The sequence below is a fragment of the Caenorhabditis briggsae genome (genome assembly GCF_000004555.2).
Source record: "Caenorhabditis briggsae complete genome, chrII, whole genome shotgun sequence".
NCBI classification, from domain to species: Eukaryota; Metazoa; Nematoda; class Chromadorea; order Rhabditida; family Rhabditidae; genus Caenorhabditis; species Caenorhabditis briggsae.
In genome coordinates this window covers 2,536,423-2,551,209 of record NC_013486.2, presented here as the reverse complement: position 1 = coordinate 2,551,209, position 14,787 = coordinate 2,536,423, and the positions used below count along the sequence as shown (strand labels likewise).

Here is a 14,787-nt window from a genome sequence, read left to right as displayed (position 1 = left end):
TCGATAAGTTTTTTGTAGACACTTAATTGAAGATGTACCATCTGTTCAAAAAAAAAATCATTAAAACTAAAAAATTCTTCAACTCAGACTGTTGGTTTCGAACTTCAAGGTGTCCAATGCGTCCGAAAACCTCCCCTGCAAGTCGAGCTCAATTATCTCGCTCCTTGAAGAGATCTTACAAATCTGTACAATAATGAAATGTTTTCCACTTCTTTCAGCCGAAAAAATACCCAAAAAATCCAAAATGAGAAAAAAAAGTTTGCGGAATTTCATAATTTTAGACGAAAAATTTCATAATTTTAGAAGAAAATTCGAATTCAATTTTCTAGAAATTCGATTTTTTTTTCGAAATTCTGGAAATTCCAAAAATCTCAATAAGGCGCTATGTGGCCCAGTATCCAAGGGTACATCAGAAAAGGGTACATCGAGGGTACATCGAGTTCTTAGGGTACATTGGACCAGAAGGTACATTAGTTCTTAGGGTACATCTGGGAGGTAGATTCAAGGGGTACATCTGGCGTTGGTTCTGAGGGTACATCGGAGAAAGGATCCCAGGGTACATCGACAAGTTCTTAGGGTACATCAATTAAAAATTTTGTAGTTTTCAACTGGAAGATATTTTGGTATAAACTGCACTATTTTATTTGTTTTTTTTTGTCGATTTGTTTGAAAAAGTACAGTTTTTTTTCATATTTTTTTTGACTACTCGCCAAATGTGCATTGCGGATTTGTTTTCTTCGGCAGGCTCAAAATGTAATAGTACATCTATTGCATTCTGTGGATACAAGCTCCAATAAACAAACCCCATTGAAAAATACATATATATTTACGTGACCCTTTTATTTAGAAAAAGTGAGAAACGAAGATTTGAAAAAAAAATAGATGGAATCGCGCCGAAGGCTCACCAGCTTGCTGGTCAATCAATAAAACTATGAGAAACTGTACTTTTTCAAACAAATCGACAAAAAAACAAGCAAAATAGTGCAGTTTATACCAAAATATCTTCCAGTTGAAAACTACAAAATTTTTAATTGATGTACCCTAAGAACTTGTCGATGTACCCTGGGATCCTTTCTCCGATGTACCCTCAGAACCAACGCCAGATGTACCCCTTGAACCTACCTCCCAGATGTACCCTAAGAACTGATGTACCCTCTGATCCGATGTACCCTAAGAACTCGATGTACCCTCTGATCCGATGTACCCTAAGAACTCGATGTACCCTTTTCCGATGTACCCTTGGATACTGAGCCGCGCTATGTTGGTTGGGGGGCCACTCTTTTCTTACTTTTTTGGCATTTTCTGACTTGCGCATTAATTGTAAGCATGTTAAAAATATTTTTGAGGTGTCTGGACCTCTAGAAAGTATAAAATAATACGATAAAATACAAATTCCTGTTATTTGCTTGTTTATTTTAGGCTTAGGCTAAAACGCACGCGCTAGCGTAGTTGGGAGGGCACCCAAATTTTTTGAATTTGGCGCCATTTTCGTATGTCCCAGTGAAAAGAAAACAAGGGGTTTTTGCCTAAGCTTATAATTTAAAAAAAACGAAAAAAATTTGAAAAAAATTTCAGCCAGAAAAATACTGAAATTGGCGAAAATCAGTGAAAATCGCACATTTTGGCTGAAATTTTTTTTTCAAAATGTTTGGTTTTTGTTTGAAATTATAGGCTTAGGCCAAAACGCCTTGTTTCCCTTCCTCAGGGACACCCGCATTTCGGCGCCAAATTCAAAAAATTTGGGTGCCCCAACTCACAAAAGCCAAAATAGGTGAAAAACGCAAATCACACCAAAAATGCTGATTGAGAATGCTTCATTTCCGAAAAACTTACCCGAGAATCGGTTTAAAAGTTCAAAATATTCATATTTCAAGTGCCAAGGCGTTTTAGCCTAAGCCTAAAATAAGAAGCAAAAAACAGGAATTTGTATTTTATCATATTATTTTATACTTTCTAGAGGTCCAGACAACTCAAAAATATTTCTAACATGCTTAGAATTAATGCGCAAGTCAGAAAATGCCAAAAAAAGCCAAAAAAGAGCCCCCCCCCCCCAACCAACATAGCGCCCTCAATAATTTTTCGAAATTCTGGAGATTCCTGAAACAAAAATCGAAAAAATCAAAAACTCGAATTTTGAAAAATCCTAAAATACCGAAAAAATCCCCAAAATTTTCAGCTCTTCCAACTCTCGGACGACGACCCAAAGGCCCCGAAAAAATGGATGTTGATCATAGCTCAAATGGCTCGTCTCATCGTCCTAATCATGGAAAACGAGCCGCCGCCAACGCTGAAGCTAGGCGGTTTCACAAGCTCCGCCTCCTTACAAGCTGGCCTCATGAATCTCGGCGCTGAGCAATCGCCGACTACCGTATTCCACGCGTTCTTCAATTCGCCCAACACCCAGCAACACATAATTTCTAGCTCGAAATTCTCGGAAAAATTCAAAAATCACGGATTCCTGACGATGCATCCGTCGATGACGGAACCAAAACGATACGCTTGGCTGTCGCCGGATGGAATATCGATTGGAAGTGTGAATATTTATGCGGAGAGAATTCAAGAAGTCCTAGTGGAAGAATTCAATATTGAGTGCGTTTTTGGGGGACAAATGATGTAAAATTGACTCAAAATGATCTAAAATCGGCAAAAATTAGCCTAATGGACTTAAAATAGTCTAAAATCAGTCACAAATGGTCAGAAATGATCCGAAATTGGCTACAAGTAGTCTGAAATTAATTCAAATTAATCAAAAACTCGCCTGCAATAGTCTGAAAAAGATTTAAAATTGTCCAAAATTGGCCCAAAATGGGATAAAATAGGCTTAAAATAGTCCAAAATAGGCTTAAAATGGTTTCAAATTGACTTTATATGGTCTTAAAGTTGTCCAAAATTAGCCTAAAATTGGCCAAAAATGGTCTAAAATTATCTTGAAATGGTCTAAAATAGGCTTAAAATGGTCCAAAATCAGCCTAAAATCGTTCAAAATCGGCTTAAACTGGTCCAAAACTGCCCTAAAATAATCCAAAATGATTTTTTCAGACACCGCCTGATCGAAGGCCGTCTTGAACCACCCACAGGCATTGCTCTAACCGACTACCACATTCTCCTAGCCTACTCCTCTCGAGTCCTCGCCCTATCTCTCCTCCCACCCCACGACGTCGTTTTCGAAGATCCATGGACGCCGGAATTAGGCTCCGCCCTCGGATTCACCACCGACTCTGTCACTGAATTCCATTGGTTGTACACGTCGGAAGTGGCAATGAAGTACGGTACGAATGATGAGGCTAGATACATTTGGAAGACGTATCTGGATCGGGGAGATTATGCGAAGGCACTGCAAATCGCGAGAACTCGAGTGGAGATTGAGCCGGATGCGTTGGAAATGGTGCTCAGGAAACAGGCGGATTTTTATATAAGGGAGAAGAAGTGAGGAGCGCTTTTGGGCTTAAAATTCTTTATTTTTTTGGCTGAAAACAAAACTAATTCTAGCCTCTTTTTTTGGTTCTGGGACGTTTCGGAATCCGATGTTTCAAAACTTTTCTGCATTCTTATATAGTGGTTTTTGCACACCAAATGAGCATTGCTCATTTCAATTTTGTGCTTTTCTGTTTTTTTCATTCGTTCTCATCAGCTCCGGGACGTTTCAAAACCACGACGTTTCAGAACTTTTCTGCATTTTTGCATAGTGGTTTTTGTACATAAAATGAGTATTGCTTATCTCAATTTGTTGTTTTTCTGTTTTTTTTATTCGTTCTCATCTACCGTACTCCAAACAATGATAGGTGCATACTCGGAATCTCTCAAATATCGAAAAAATTGAATTTTTCAAAAACGATGTCATTACATAAATTTTGCGTGCTTGTAGACATCGTTTTTGAAAATTTCAATTTTTTCGATTGTTTGAGAGATTCCCAGTGTGACCCTATCATTATTTGGAGTACGGTAGATGAGAACGAATGAAAAAGCACAAAAATGAAATGAGCAATTCTCATTTGATGTGCTAAAACCACTATACAAAAATGCAGAAAAGTTCTGAAACGTCTCGGAGCCTTTTCTGCTTTTTCGAGATTAGTATAACCCTAAAATTATCCCTTCTTTTCCCAAAAATCGTCAATTTTTTTGCAGTTTCACAGCGGCCGCCGAAATCCTGGCCCAATCGAGTGAGCCATTCGAATCGGTGGTCCTAAAATTTCTGACAAACTCATCCGAACGAAAAATGGGTCTGAAAACGCTTCTAGACAAGAAGCTGGAGCGCCTGACACGTCATGAAGACAAGATTCGTCGGGATGCTCTGGTGATGTGGCTTCTGAACGTCCAACTAGAGGAGCTGGCTGAAATGCGACGACTGAAAAATAATATGACGGATCCAATGGCGGCGGACCATCTAAAAGACACAATGGACCATGTTCAACGATATTTTATGCGGAAAAATGTGATCGAATCGATTCAAACGAACCGGGAAGCGGTCTATCGGATGTGCATTGCTCATGCGGATTTTGAGATGCAGCTGTTCTTTGCCAACGCTGTTAAGGTGGGAATTACGCTGAAAATGGGCTGAAAATGCTAAAAATGAATTAAAAAAACATCATGTAGGCTGAAAATTGGCTCAAATACTAGCTAGAAATATGTAATTTCTGAAATTTGAAAATTCTAGAAATATTCCTAAAAAATCAAGAAAAATCGCATGAAATCGACCTAAAACGGTCCCGAATTGGCTCAAAATAGTTCAGCAACAATGACCTAAAAGTGACCTGGTATGGTCAAAAAATTGGCTTAAAATCATCTAAAATTGGTCTAAAATGGTCCGAAATTGACCTAAAATTTACCTAAATTGGTGCGAAATTGGCTTAAAATGGGTGAGGAAAACCGTGAAAATCGACCTAATTTGTCTGAAAAATGTCGGAAACTGGTCAAATTCGACCTAGAAATGTTCAAAAAAATCCTAAAATTTTGAAATCCTGAAATTCGAAAAATTCTGGAATCTGATCTGAAAAATGTGAAGCATTTGTCTAAAAATGACGTATAAAGAACATATTATTAGCTGAAATTGGACCGAAATAGCCTGGAATTAACGAATTCAGGCTGTAAACAACTGATCAAATTTGACTTCGAAATGTCCAAAATTAGTCGAATTTTTGTCTGAAAATAAAATAAACTGAAAATTCTTTTTTTTTCTTGCTTCGATCGAATTTTGACCATTTTCAGACAATTGTGAAGGCAAAAACAGTCGAAAATTGGCCTAAATTGGCCTAAAATTAACTTACAATGGTACAAAATTGGCTTAAAATGATCCAGAATTGACTGAAAAATAGGTTTAAATTGACCGAAAATGGTCCAATAAATGACCAAAAATGTTCCAAAATTGGCCTAAATTAGTCTGAAATGGGCGTGAAACGGTCTGAAATGGCCTACAGTAATCTCAAATTGGGTAGAAATGGTCCGAAATTCCCTCAAAATGGTCTATAATTCAGCCTAAAATAGTCCAAAATAGGGTTAAAATGGTCCAACATAGGCGTAAAATGGTTCAAAAAGTTCTGAAAACGATCTAAAATTGGCTTATGGTCTGAAACTGGTCCAAAATAGGCGTAAAATGGTCCGAAATAGGCTTGAAATGGTCCGAAATTCCCCTAAAATCATTTAAAAATGGCTTAAAATGGTCTAGAATAGGCTTAAAATGGCTCAAAATGAGCTTAAAATAGTCTGAAATAAGCGTAAAAAGGTCCAAAATAGACTTAAAATGGTCTGTAATTGAGCCTTAAATAGTCCAAAATAGGGTTAAAATCGTCCAAAAAAACTTAAAATGGTCCAAAATAGTCGTAAAATAGTCTGAAATCGGCTTAAAATTGTCCAAATTGGCTCGAAAAATGACCTAAATTGGCTATAAATGGTCTAAAATTGGCCTGTGAAGATCTAAAATTGACCTACAATGGTCTCAAATTGGCCTCAAAAACGCGAAAAATGACCTAACTGAAAAAATTTTTGTTTTCGCCATTTTCAGCGTTTTTAGCCAATTCTAGAATCTGAAAATAGCTGAAAATTAAATCAAAAAAATCTCGCCATTCTAAAAAAAATCCTTTTCCAGGATCTCCGTACCGTAATCGACATTCTCATGCTCCGTGAGCAATACATTGAAGTGCTCGACGTGCTAAAAAATCAGCGAATCTCCGAGCTGACCTACGAAATGTGTCCGTTGCTCATCGAGCACATTCCCAAGCAAATAATCGGATTTTTAAGCCAAAATTTGGATCAAATGTCCCCGCAAAAACTGACTCCGTGCCTGTCACTTTGTATCAAAAATCTGGAAATGGCCGCGCCGGCGTTGGACTTCTTGAAGGAATTCCTCAAATCGAACAAGTATTCGGATGTGAAGAATTTCCGGAATCTCCACAATATTTATTTGCACTTGATGGCGAAATTCAGGAGGGAGAACCTTCTAAAGTACTTGAAATCCAATGAAAAAGGACGAGCCGAGCTACCGTATGACTTGGATTTCGCGATGCGGACGTGTGAGCAATTTGAGGTGAGAATCGTTGAAAAATAGAGGAAAAGGGAGATTTTTTGGGCTGAAAATTGTGGAAAATCTGAAATTTTTTGAACCAAAAATGAGTCATTTTTAGCCGAAATCGTAGAAATTTGGCCTAAAAATCTCGAAATTTCACCCAAAAATCATGAAAATTGACTTCAAAAACAGGAATTTTGGGTCAAAATTGTGGCATTTCATTTCCCCAAAAAATCAAAAATTCCAGCAATAAATTTTTCAATTTGGACGAAAAATCCTAAAATTTGACCCGAAAATCCCGAATTTTGAGATAAAATCATGATTTTTAGAACCCTTAATTGTGAAAAATGATCCTGAAAATCTAGAAAATTATTCGAAAATCTCGAAATTTGGCTGAAAAATTGTCGAATTTTGGCTGCATTTTGAATCAAAATTCTCAAATTTTCGACTCAAAATTGCTAGATTTTCCCAAAAAATGTCCCATTTTTCAGCTCGACGAATGCATCGTCTTCCTCTACTGCATAGCTGGAATGTTCGGCGACGCCGTCGACAAAGCACTAGTCAATGACGTGGATTTGGCGAAAAAGTGTGCGAAAAAGATGGACGAAGCCGATTTGGACTTTGCGTATTTGGCTGGAATTGGCGTCGGTGGTGATGGAAACGAATTCATTCGACCGAAGCTAGATGAGAAGGCGAAAAAATCGATTTGGCTGAAAATTGCAGAGTATTATGTGCAGAAGGAGAACGACGTGGATAAGGCGATTCAGATTATACAGGTTTGCCGAAAAAATCCTGAAAATGGACGATTTTCAGCTAATTTCCAGAAAAAAACCCTCCAATTTTCCAGGAATCCAACCACCTGATCACCATTCAAGACCTCTTCCCAATCATCCCGAAATTCACAAAAGTCGGCACTCTCCGGCCGGTTATCATGGATTTTTTGATGAGAAATAAGGATCGGCTGGAGAAATTGGAGAAATCGATGAAGGAGGCGACGGACATTGCGACGGAGATTCGTGAGAAACAGGAGAAGCTCAAGAATCGAACGACGGTGGTGAAGGTGAGCAGAAATCCGAAAAATTGGGGGAAAAATGGAAAAGAAATAGAAAATTTCACTGGAATTGACCTCTAAATAGATAAAAACAGCTGAAAATTGACTGAAAATGGCCCAACATCCATCTGAAAACTGTCAATTTTACCATTGAAAATTCTGGCCTGAAAAGCAATTTTTTTTCGAAAATGAACATTTTCGAACGATTTTTCTATTTTTTATGTAGAAAATTCAGGGCTGTCCAAAAGGCCGGCCTCGGCCGGCCGAAGGCCTCGCGCAATTTTATGCGGCCGAGGCCGTCGCAAGTTCGCTTCATTGAGAAAAAGCCTCGCGAGGCCTCGGCCGGCCTCGCAAATATGATTACGAGTTGCGTTTTTTTTTAAATTTTTTGTTTTTTCTCGCTCTTTTTCAGCAAATCAGGCATTTTTTGAGAGTTTTCTCGATTTTTCGATATTTAGAGCATTTAAAAAAAGGAGGAAGTCAAGAAATCTTTTATTCAACACTGAGATAACAGGGGAGAGAAAATGACAACAAATTCAAGAAAATTAACAAAAAAAGCTTGTGTTCATGCATCAAAATCTTCAAGTCTCGCCTGTGTCGAATCGATCTTTTTCTTTGAAAATCATCAACTTTTCCAGCATTTTTAAGTCCAGGCTCTGACGATTTGGTGTGTACAAGTTTTTTATGATTGAAAAAGATCTTTCTACATCTGCTTCCGAAGCTTGAATCGCATGAACTTTTCGGGCGATTTCGTGCAAAATTGGATAGGAGCTTTTTGCCAGAGGCCAAAATTTTGATGCAGGCATACTTCTGTTGTCTCTCTCGTATTGCTGCTGTTCTTGATGAAGCGAACTGCTTTTTGGGGCGCTTGATCCGCCCAGAGTACGTTGAAGGAAAGTGAGATGACGTGCAGGTGGTTGGCTTTGTGGTGGCGCCTGATATCTCATTTCCTCAAAACTTTTTCCCAAATCGTCCAGAAGCTTCTGAGCATCGTTCACGATATCAATCGGAATCTGAAATTTACACACTAGTTCATGTTACAGTGTTCGTCGTTTTCTTTAGTACCTGATGCCGATCGTATCTCAATTGTAACTCATGTAAATCTTTAGACGGAGGATTCAAATAGGTGGCTACAAAATGAATGGTATCGAGATCTGTGCACATTTTTCTCGTTGCTTGTTTCGCGAATTTGACAAGAACCTCTTTCTCTCCAGCTACCGAAAATCGATCAAATTCATCCATTAAGCTAACGACAAACACAGCCACATCTTTCAAACTGTCCGAATTCTCCTTAAAATGTTAATTATTAACAGCATTCTGTTTGAGTTGATAAACCTGGAAATATGTATTCGATTGTAGTAATGGATCCATTACATCAGATAGTTCTTTGTATCTGATTCTATTTTCTATTTTTAGCAGTTCGTCCAGGTGCGAAGCAGAAGTTGGGGTCATCTCGGCAATAAAGGATCCTAATTTGTCAATGTTTTTGTAAACCGCAACAAGACACTTAAATCCAGAGAACCATCGTGTTGGGACTACATCCAAAAGAGACACGCCAATTTCCTTGTACAACTAAAATTCCGTAGTGAAACATGTGTAACTTTGAAGAAATTACCGCTCGGTCCTTTTTGAGACTCATTGTGAACAGTCGACACAATTCCAGGAGATCGGAATAGTTTTTCAAAATCGATCGTTCAAGAGGAGAAACTATTGTTGATTTATAAGGAAGCAGTGTTCGTTTTCCAATGATATCAGTCGCATGAGCGAAGCAGCGGACATCTGGAAACCAACCCATTTAGGCACTCGCAAATTGAGTGAAGCTTACATTGGTTAAAATGATCTGTTGCACAGCGACGAATATTATGAGCTCCGTCCGCTGTTAAAAATGCAGTCTTCAAATCCAAATCTTCGCCAAAAAAATTCAAAACGGCTTGTTTGATCATAATGAAAATCTGAAATGTAGTCTTGGCAAGTGAACTTGATAGCATCACGTACATTATTCGCATCTTTCAAATCTCCGGACACTGACATATAGGCGATTGGAACGACGAGTGTCACCCATTTCAGACTACCATCTTCGTCAATCCTTTCTTCCAAATAAGAAGCCTTCAGGCACAAAAAATCTTCGTGAACTCTTCCAAAATCAGCCATGAACGATAGGTATCCCGATTTCGCAATAGGCAACACCTGAAAATTCCCTTTTACAAATGGCCATGAGTCGATTATCACCAGAGTTCGCAACTTTGCAATTTCATTGTCCAGTTTTTCCAAGGTATACCGTCGCGTAGAACTTCTGCTGGGAATAAGCGACATTGGTACTGATGTTGGATCCATTCGCTTGCTGAACAATACAATTTACAATGAGAACTTTTTTAAAAAATAATTATACCCGAGATTCAATAAATCGCCGACCAACGTTCTAAACGAAGAATTTTCCATTTCGTGCAATGGCCTTCCAGTGGTGGCAAAAAATCGTGACAGCAATCTCGATACATCCAGTTTTGAAGCATTCAAAACGTTACGGGACGTAGAATTTCCAGATGTACTGTGTTTTTTCTGGTGGCGCCTATAGTTTCATCATAATTAATATAAAAAATGTTTTTGCCTACTGCAAATGGCCACCGTTATCTCCTATAATGCTCGAGCAAGATTCACACTTTAAAAATTTGACGGCGTTCTCTGCGCCGGTCGCATGATGAACAAACACCACTCGCATGTATCCCTGTTTATCAGTGCATTTTTTCTGAAAAAGAACTAATTTTTTCAACAAAAAAAAATTTCAACTAGCATAAAAACCGCCGAATCCTTCCTTTTTGTTCTTTATCACTAATTCACAATCGATTTTGTTGGGATCAATGAACCATTGAGGCATCTGAATTGTGTCTGAAATTGAATAACGGTTATAACAAATGAATAAATCGGCTTAAACGCGACCATCACTGGCGTTTGAAATGTTCATGTCGCCACAGATCGATGGAAAAATCGAGAAAACTCTCGAAAAATCGTGATTTGCTGAAAAAGAGCGAGAAAAAACAAAAAATTAAAAAAAATACGCAACTTGTCGTAAAATATGCGACTTGCTGACCGTAGTCACATTTGCGAGGCCGGCCTCGGCCGGCCGAGGCCTCGCGAGGCTTTTTCTCAATGGAGCGCGCCGAGGCCTTTTTTTCTTCGGCCGAGGCTTTTTCGAGGCCGGCCGAGGCCCGGCCTTCGTTTTGGACAGCCCTGAGAAAATTCAAAAAATTCGTTATTTTTCAGCCAGCACATCAAGTTTTTAGGCCAAATTAGGCGAAATTTCGCCCGAAATTGACTCAAAACTTGGATTTTGGCGAGACCCATCGGCGAGCATACAGTATGCGCCTTTAAATTTTCCTTCATTTTCGGGACAATTTTTGCGGTTTTTTCACTTTTTCAAGCGATTTTTCGGCAAAAAATTCAGAAAAAGAATAGAAATTCACATAAAACTATCGAAAATCCGCGGAAAATGACCGAAATTTACATAAAAATGTCTAATTTCCAGCCCTCCGACGTCTGTGCCCACTGCGCCCGCCCGATTTCTGGCCGAGCCTTCAACGTCCACTCGTGCCGTCACCTCTTCCACAGAGAATGCCTCGAAATCGCAATGATTCCATTCTTGACGGCAGAAGACGTCGCCCGCATGAAGACGTTGATCAACGATGAGGATCGTGTGCTGGGTCAAATGAAAGCCGAGCAGTTGGCTGGAAATGCGAAGGGTTTCGTTGAAAAGCAAGACAAATATCTGAAAATCGCGGCGCTGATTGGCAATATTGTCGGCAACGAGTGCCCGTTGTGTGGTGATATTGCGATATCGTGAGTTTGCAGAATTTTCAAATTTATTCAGAAATTTGAATTTTCAGACAAATCGACAAGAAATTCATGAGCGACGAGGAGTTTGCAACCGATCTCAACTCGTGGATTCTGTAATTTTAATTTGTATAAACTATATAATTTTGCTATGCCATATCCCAGTTGTGATTTGTCTATTTAAAAGTGCCTTAATGGCGCGTTCAAAGTTGATTTCCAGGAGTAATTTCCTGGAAAAACGCTGTCCAAAGCTGCCATTGTTTTCCAGAGGCCTCCGCTTCGAGACCCGCCGTAAATCGACATGAATCAACAGGAAGAACACAGTCAAAACGAGTGATACAGTAGTTTACTATTGCTGTAAATCTGGAAAACAATCGCAGCTTTGGACAGCGTTTCTCCAGGAATTTTTACTCCTGGAAATCAACTTTGAACGCGGCATAAAATAAGATTTGTAAGATAAAGATTGCATTATTTTAACCAATTTTTCGTTTCCATCGAATTTCGCTACCATTTTTTCCTATTATAGGCCCAAAAAAGCCACAAAATCCAAATTTATAGCCCTAAAATGTCCACTCAACACCACTGGAAACACACTTGGCCGTGTGCCAAAGTCTTCGGCGAATTTTTGTGCTCAAAACGAGAAGAAATCGCTGAAAAGGTTGTTCTGGAAATTGGCGCAGGAGCCACTGGAGTCGCCGGGCTCACCGCCGCGAAATTAGGCGCTGAGAAGGTCTGGATGACGGATCATCCCGATTTGGAGACGGCATTGACGACGCTTCAGAAGAATATTGAAGCTAACGGAGTCGAGGAGAAGTGCCACGTGGCGGTAATGGCATGAAAAGCCGGACAAATCGAGAAAAAACGCTGAAAAAGTTAAAATCGCTCCGAGACCCGCCCAAGGAATCGCATGCGCCTTTAAATGTTCTACAGTAACCGGTTACGTAACCCATCATTTTTATTCGAAGTTTTTTTCTTTTGATTCTGAATTTTCCGATCGCTTAAGAGCTGAAATTCGTTGAATCTGTAAAAAACTATTTTCTTTCTTAAATCGTGAAATCAATCAAAAATGAGTAAAATGAGTCAGCTAAAATCGCTTTAAAAAACGTTATCGCTTCGAGACCCGAGAAACGATATTACTGTATGCGCCTTTGAATTTTCAATCAATTTCCACCGTTTTTTGCGGTTTCAAAGCAACTTTCGCACTGAAAAATGCTGAAACTAATTAGAAATTGCATTATTTGTCAATAAGATGCTTTTCAGGGTCTCGATTGGGACAGCCGGGCGTCCGTCGCCGACGTTATCTTGAAAATCGGCGATCGTCTTGACATAATTATCGCGTCGGACGTCTTCTTTGATCCGGCCACGTTTCGACCGTTGGTCGACACTCTCGCCCAATTGTTGATAAAATTCGAGCACGCGGTCGTTTGGTTTGCATACCAGCTGAGAGAGTGAGTGCAGCGGTGGAGAGACGCAGAGAAACGGGGATTGTTTGTATTTTGTCCTTTTTTCGTGTCGTCTTGAACTAATTTTAAATAGAAAATTTTGGATTTTTAGCTTCCAAAATCGTGTTTTCTTACAGCGACAGCTGGACTTGTGCACCTCAACTTGCCAAATATCGATTTTTGAAAACAAATCTGGTCCGAAGAATTGAAACGGAGAAGGAGACTATTGATATTTTTCAAATGACAAAGTAATTTAAAATTTTTAAATTCTTCGAAAAGTCGGCCTAGAACGAGAATCGTGGTATTCATCGGTGGAGTTACAGTCTGCGCCTTTAAATTTTCTTTTATTTTTGAGAGATTTTTCGCGATTTTCCATGAAAAAATGGTTGAAAACCTAGTTTCTAGTGAAAATTCGTAATTTTTAAGCCGAAAATTATCGGAAATTCGCATTTTTAGACCAATAATTATTTTCAAAGCGAATTTTTCGATTTTGCTGAAAAAAAAAGTAATTTCAAAGCAATATTTTTGTTTTAAAGCTAGTTTTCCGTGGGAATTCGTAATTTCTAGGCCCAAAATTGACATTTTTGGTTGTAAATTTCCGGTAAATCGGCTCAAAAATTTTCCCGTTGAAAAGCTACTTATTAGTGAAAATTATGGAAATTCGTATTTTTAGGCCAAAAATTATTTTCTAAGCGAATTTTTTCGATTTTTCTGAAAAAAGGCTACTTTGAAGCAATTTTCAATGAAAAAGTTACTTTTTCGTAGAAATTCGTAATTTTTTGGCCCAAAAAAAACGTGGATCGTGGCGAGACCCAACAGCGAAAATACAGTGTTCGCCTTTAAATTTTCTTCCACTTTGAAACAATTTTTGCGGTTTTTCACTGGAATATGTCGAAAAAATAAAGGAAATCTGGGTGAAAAATATCGAGAATCTCCGGAAAATCGCCAAAATTGACATAAAATCCCAAAAACGACCTGAACGAAAACGACCTGAATTTTTGAACGATTTTTTCGAGAAAACAGTCGTTTTCAAGCGTTTTTTCGCAGAAAAAGAATGAAAACATAGAAAAAAAGACAAAAATAAGCAATTTTTTCAGCGAATCCCTCGGATACTACGCTGGCATCGAAGGCGGCGCCACCGGCTCGAAGTTAGTGATCATCGATGCGGATACCAACCAACGCTACACCTCATCAGCCCCCGGAACCAATTTTTTCCTAACTGATCACACTATAATTTGCCAACGAATCGCTGATTGGATTCTGGAAGTTTTTGAAAAGGGATCGCTGGATATTCAGAAACTACGCGCTGTAGGACTAGGCTTATCCGGTGCCGAAGATGAGGAATTCAATCGAAAATTCGTAGAAGGATTCAAGAAAAATAACAAGGGATTGACGGAGAATTTTTACCTGACATCGGACTCTGTGATGACTTTGCTGGCCAATTTTCCGGGCGAGGAGAATGGAATAGTCTTGATTGCTGGCACCGGATCCTCTTGTAGACTAAAAATGAGCAATGGAGAAGTCAAAGGAGCCGGCGGTTGGGGACACCAGATTGGCGATGGTGGAAGTGCATTCTGGATCGCAAGAGAAGCCATTCAACTGCTTTTCGATGCGGAAGACGGAATGATAGACGGCTGGGATACGGTAGTCATCAAGGAATTGCTATTCGAGCACTATCAGATTAACGATAAAACTCGGATTTTGGATTTCTTGTATTCGAAATTCGAGAAGCATCGAATCGCGGATTTTGCGGTTTCACTGGCGACGAGAGTTGATGATCCGGCGGTTGCGGAGGTGTTTCGAAGAGCTGGAGATATTCTTGGGAGACATGTGAGAACAGTGGCTAAGCATCTGTCGGAGGTGAGAAAAATGCCGTTAAACCTGTAATAGAAGGGCCTTTTAACTTTGAAATTTGAGCGCATTTATCTCGGTTCCTGTCAAAGATATCAAAAATTGGACAACTGACAAAA

At 39.1% G+C, this 14,787-nt stretch overlaps 3 protein-coding genes across 3 annotated transcripts in view; 2 read left to right on the top strand and 1 right to left on the bottom strand.

Annotated features, from left to right (window-relative positions):
• CBG13485 overlaps nucleotides 1-11,495 on the top strand; it is a gene marked incomplete at both ends in the record, with an annotated part of 12,614 nt that extends 1,119 nt beyond the window's left edge. The window contains 8 exons of the mRNA XM_002630056.1: nucleotides 2,177-2,589; nucleotides 3,040-3,426; nucleotides 4,126-4,465; nucleotides 6,083-6,520; nucleotides 6,991-7,275; nucleotides 7,347-7,559; nucleotides 11,071-11,381; nucleotides 11,429-11,495. Coding sequence (XP_002630102.1) covers nucleotides 2,177-2,589; nucleotides 3,040-3,426; nucleotides 4,126-4,465; nucleotides 6,083-6,520; nucleotides 6,991-7,275; nucleotides 7,347-7,559; nucleotides 11,071-11,381; nucleotides 11,429-11,495 — 2,454 coding nt within the window. The remainder of the gene's footprint in view (nucleotides 1-2,176; nucleotides 2,590-3,039; nucleotides 3,427-4,125; nucleotides 4,466-6,082; nucleotides 6,521-6,990; nucleotides 7,276-7,346; nucleotides 7,560-11,070; nucleotides 11,382-11,428) is intronic.
• On the bottom strand, nucleotides 8,132-10,422 carry CBG13486 (the record flags this gene model as incomplete). Its single annotated transcript, XM_045241809.1, has 10 exons — nucleotides 8,132-8,563; nucleotides 8,616-8,840; nucleotides 8,886-9,122; nucleotides 9,166-9,329; nucleotides 9,376-9,502; nucleotides 9,546-9,737; nucleotides 9,780-9,891; nucleotides 9,940-10,116; nucleotides 10,160-10,293; nucleotides 10,339-10,422. The coding sequence occupies 10 exons, from the start codon at nucleotides 10,420-10,422 to the stop codon at nucleotides 8,132-8,134; spliced, it is 1,884 nt and encodes a 627-aa protein (XP_045095128.1).
• Nucleotides 11,496-11,940: 445 nt separating the features above from the next.
• The window catches only part of CBG13487, a gene marked incomplete at both ends in the record, with an annotated part of 3,583 nt that continues 736 nt past the window's right edge, over nucleotides 11,941-14,787 (top strand). The window contains 4 exons of the mRNA XM_045241808.1: nucleotides 11,941-12,201; nucleotides 12,636-12,823; nucleotides 12,955-13,065; nucleotides 13,903-14,677. Of these exons, the coding sequence (XP_045095127.1) occupies nucleotides 11,941-12,201; nucleotides 12,636-12,823; nucleotides 12,955-13,065; nucleotides 13,903-14,677 (1,335 nt within the window). The remainder of the gene's footprint in view (nucleotides 12,202-12,635; nucleotides 12,824-12,954; nucleotides 13,066-13,902; nucleotides 14,678-14,787) is intronic.